At 46.9% G+C, this 3641-nt stretch overlaps 1 protein-coding gene across 1 annotated transcript in view; it reads left to right on the forward strand.

Moving 5' to 3' along the window:
- baz1b (bromodomain adjacent to zinc finger domain, 1B) overlaps window positions 1-3346 on the forward strand; it is a 13956-nt gene extending 10610 nt beyond the window's left edge. Inside the window, exons 19-21 of the mRNA XM_017424000.3 lie at window positions 405-532; window positions 633-739; window positions 896-3346. Of these exons, the coding sequence (XP_017279489.1) occupies window positions 405-532; window positions 633-739; window positions 896-1580 (920 nt within the window). The 3' untranslated portion in view covers window positions 1581-3346. The remainder of the gene's footprint in view (window positions 1-404; window positions 533-632; window positions 740-895) is intronic.
- The last annotated feature ends 295 nt before the right edge of the window (window positions 3347-3641 follow it).

Consider the following 3641-nt stretch of genomic DNA (forward strand, 5'->3'; position numbering starts at 1 on the left):
CTCCTGAGCTGCTGAGCTAAACCTCTTTATCGTTATTCTTGACGTGCGGGCTGCAGCTGACGAGAGAGGATCATCCTGCCACATAGTTTGAGTGAAGCCAGAGTGAGACGCCGAAAGCTTCAAAGTGAGCTTCAGACCCGAGCCGAGCTACATGACAACACGCAGACAATAGAGGCAGAACGAGGGATGAATTTTCCCATCAGCATTCCTCTCATTCCCGAACATCGGCACCAAGGAGCCGCTTTTCCAAAAGCAGCCCATTAAAACCTACAGTAACCTGTGTTGGCATTAATGGGCAATAATTTTTTATTTATTAATTTTTTTTTAAAGATTTCGTCCCTTGATTGTGACATTAAAGAAATGCTGACGTCTACGTTTTTCCTCGCTTCATGTCTTGTTCACAGTGAGGCCGAGGAAGAAGAACAAGCAGTCCTCATCTCGGCAGAAAAACTCCAAAAGCAAACCCAAGAAGCCAGCGTCCTCCAGCAAGCAGAGAGCAGGCCCCAACAGCCCCGCAGACGTCGACGAATTGGTAAGAAACTATACGCGCAAAGAAAGATCCAGAGGAAAAGGGTTTGTTTTTTAGGGGTTTTTACAGTCCGATTGTCTTGTTGTCGGGCGTGTTCCTGCAGGTGCGTCAGAGTTCTCAGACTGGAGTGAGCAGGCAGATGCTGGAGCTGGAAAGATGTGAGGAAATCCTCAAGAAACTGATGAAGTTCCGCTACAGCTGGCCTTTCAGGTGAGCTAAAACGGCTTTTGGCGAGAAACGATCCTGAGCCTGAAGTTGGTTTCTAACTTAAGTGCTGTTCAGTTCAGTAACTAATGCATCCATTTTGGAGATGTGTGTTTGTGTGACTACTTAATCCTCAGTCTAACGTCCCCTGCTGCCTTTCAGGGAGCCGGTTTCCCCCGATGAGGCGGAGGACTACCTGGACATCATCTCCGAGCCCATGGACTTCCAGACGATGCTGGGCAAGTTCGGCCAGGGCTCGTACCGCCACGCTCAGGACTTCCTGGAGGACATGAAGCTGGTGTTCTCCAACTCGGAGGAGTACAACCAGCAGGGCAGCACCGTGCTCTCCTGCACCGTCAGGACGGAGCAGACCTTCGTGGAGCTGCTCCAGAAGCTGCTGCCCGGCCTCAGCTACCTCCGGCGGCGTCCTCGCAAGCGCGTTTGCCAAGCGCCTCCGTCGTCCGAGGAGGAGGAAGAGGACGACGATGAAGAGGAAGAAGAAGAGGAGGAGGAGGAGGAGGAGCCGCCGAAGAAGAAGAAGAAGACGCAGAACAGCAAACCGAGCAGGAAGAGAAGCAGGAAGAGAAGCAGGAACCACCGCGGCCGCAAGGACGAGGAAAGCGAGGAAGACGACGATAATGGCGAGGAGGAGGAGGAGCAGGATGAAGAGGAGGATAACAGCAAGAGGAGAAGTAAGAGGACCACCGTCACCTCCGGCCGGAAGGATTACAGGGAGCAGGACAGCGACGGCGAGCGGGACACTCGGAGAACTCGTCGGCGGGGGGCGAGCGGCGACGAGGACCGCTCCAACCAGCAGCGACATTCCAAGAGGCAGAAACGCTCATGAGATCCAGGGTGCTGTTTTGGTTTTGTTTATTTTTTAAAAAATTTGTTTAAAAAAAAAGAAAAATTCTGTCCACTCCTCAGAGAATCAACCACGAGCTCTTCTCCTCCCGCAGCCAGCAGGACTCAACCCTCAGAAGGACTTTTTTGTCTCGAATTTACGCTCACAATTTTGGAAACAAAACAGAAGAAAACTCATTTATATTTGTAACACGTTTAGTATTTGTGTCGTCTTTTTCAGCCAAGAAAAATGAAAAACATTTCCAATTATGGGGGGGGAGAAAAAAAATGTCCTCACAGCTCTTAAAACTCTTCATCAGCACACGCGGGTCTAAGTTCAAATTTCCACTTTGTGACTTTACACCTGCTCTCCCCGAACAGGAGGACAGGTTCATCAGAATGGCCAGATGTTTCCTGCTCTTAGCTTCAGAACGAAGCCGATGGGAAGTCACCTGTAAGCAGGCTGACGTTTGCTTCAGAAACCTGGTGGGATTTTACCAGGTGTGGGCTTTTGTTCCGGGTTCGAGGCATCAGATCCCACTTACACATCCCATCACAACACCAAAACTAAATAACTCAACAACCCAACGTGAACTCACTTTTGGCTCGTAGAGCTGTTCAGGCTTTCCTCTGTAGTGCCCTGCCACTTTAAAAAACAAAAAAAAACCAAAACCCAGTACCTCAAACAACCCAACCTTTGGACTCCTCTCATGTGAAGTCCACCTGTTCAAGCCAGCAGCTGCAGGACCTAACTTTAAAAAAAATAAATATGTGCATAAACATTTGTAAACAGTATTTAAAACCAGTGTGATTTTTTTTTTTTGTTTGTTTGTTTTGTTTTCCTTCAGAAAGTGGGCATTTTTTGGAATATTTGATATATTTTTGCACATTTTATTTGGTCTTGTAAATGAGAACGTCTTCGTGAAACCCAAATGACATCCAGTAAATGCACAGATTACAAGAAAACACACACACACACATCTGGCTCGTTTTAGTCTTTCTCCAGCAGCAGGTCGGCACTGTCTCTGCTCCTCCTGTCCACCAGGTGGTGCCCTGCTCCTGCCTCAAACATCCGAGTTGCTGCTCTTTGGCCCCTGTTTGGTAGAAACTTTTCTTTTTTTTTTTTGTAACAAAAACACTCAATGAAAACAAAACTGAAATCTCAACCTAGAGCAGTTATTTTGTTTTTGTTTTTTTTGTTTTCTCCTGACGTTGCCAGCCCTGTGTTTGTACATATTTATATATTTGTGTATACTGATGAGGCAACGTTCGGTTTGCCCTCCTGTCTGTACCGTGCGATGCTGTTTAGTGCTGTTTATCATCCACCCCCCCTCAGTTCATTCGGCCACTAATTCTTTTCGCCGGCTTTATTATGTTTTCTTGAAATTTGGCTTTATTCCCAACACGACTGCCCTTCTCCGAGTCACATCCAATTGTAAATGCTTTCTTTATTGTTGGAGGGAACTGCAAAATGCTTTTACACTTCCTTTTTATAAATATATATATATATATATATATTTATAGTCTAAAGTTGGGTTGGGGCAGGTTGGAGGTTTCTCGTGTAAAAGGCTCTATGGACAGAGACCGTCGTCCTCCCTGAATTGTTGGTGCGGAGCCGGCGAGCGGCTCGCATCGGACCAACAGGAATCACTGCCATCTGTAAAGTCCTGACGAGATAATGAACGTGGGAGGAAAACTGACTCGCCTAGGTGACCGACTTATGTCTTCTTTACTTTTTAATAATAAAAAAAAAAAAAAGGAATATCCAAACAGTCAGCGTGGGTCTCGCCTCTTTTTTTCGTATTTGTTTCTGCACAGGTTTTGGACAATTGTCCCGTTTTAAGTATATTTGGTCCAAAGCTTCAGCTGTCAGACAGATAGCCTCACATTAGACTCTGAGATGCTTTGCTCTCAACTCAAATGACACCAAGGCGCCCAAACCATCAGCCTTCCACCACTTTGCTTGGCACTTGGTATGAGGTGTTTGTGCCTGGTTTTGGCCGAACACCTGGACATTGTTCCTGACGTCTTCTGGTTCGTAGCAAACCAAAGCCCTGCTGGCACG

Source organism: Kryptolebias marmoratus, linkage group LG2, assembly GCF_001649575.2.
Source record: "Kryptolebias marmoratus isolate JLee-2015 linkage group LG2, ASM164957v2, whole genome shotgun sequence".
Classification (NCBI taxonomy): Eukaryota; Metazoa; Chordata; class Actinopteri; order Cyprinodontiformes; family Rivulidae; genus Kryptolebias; species Kryptolebias marmoratus.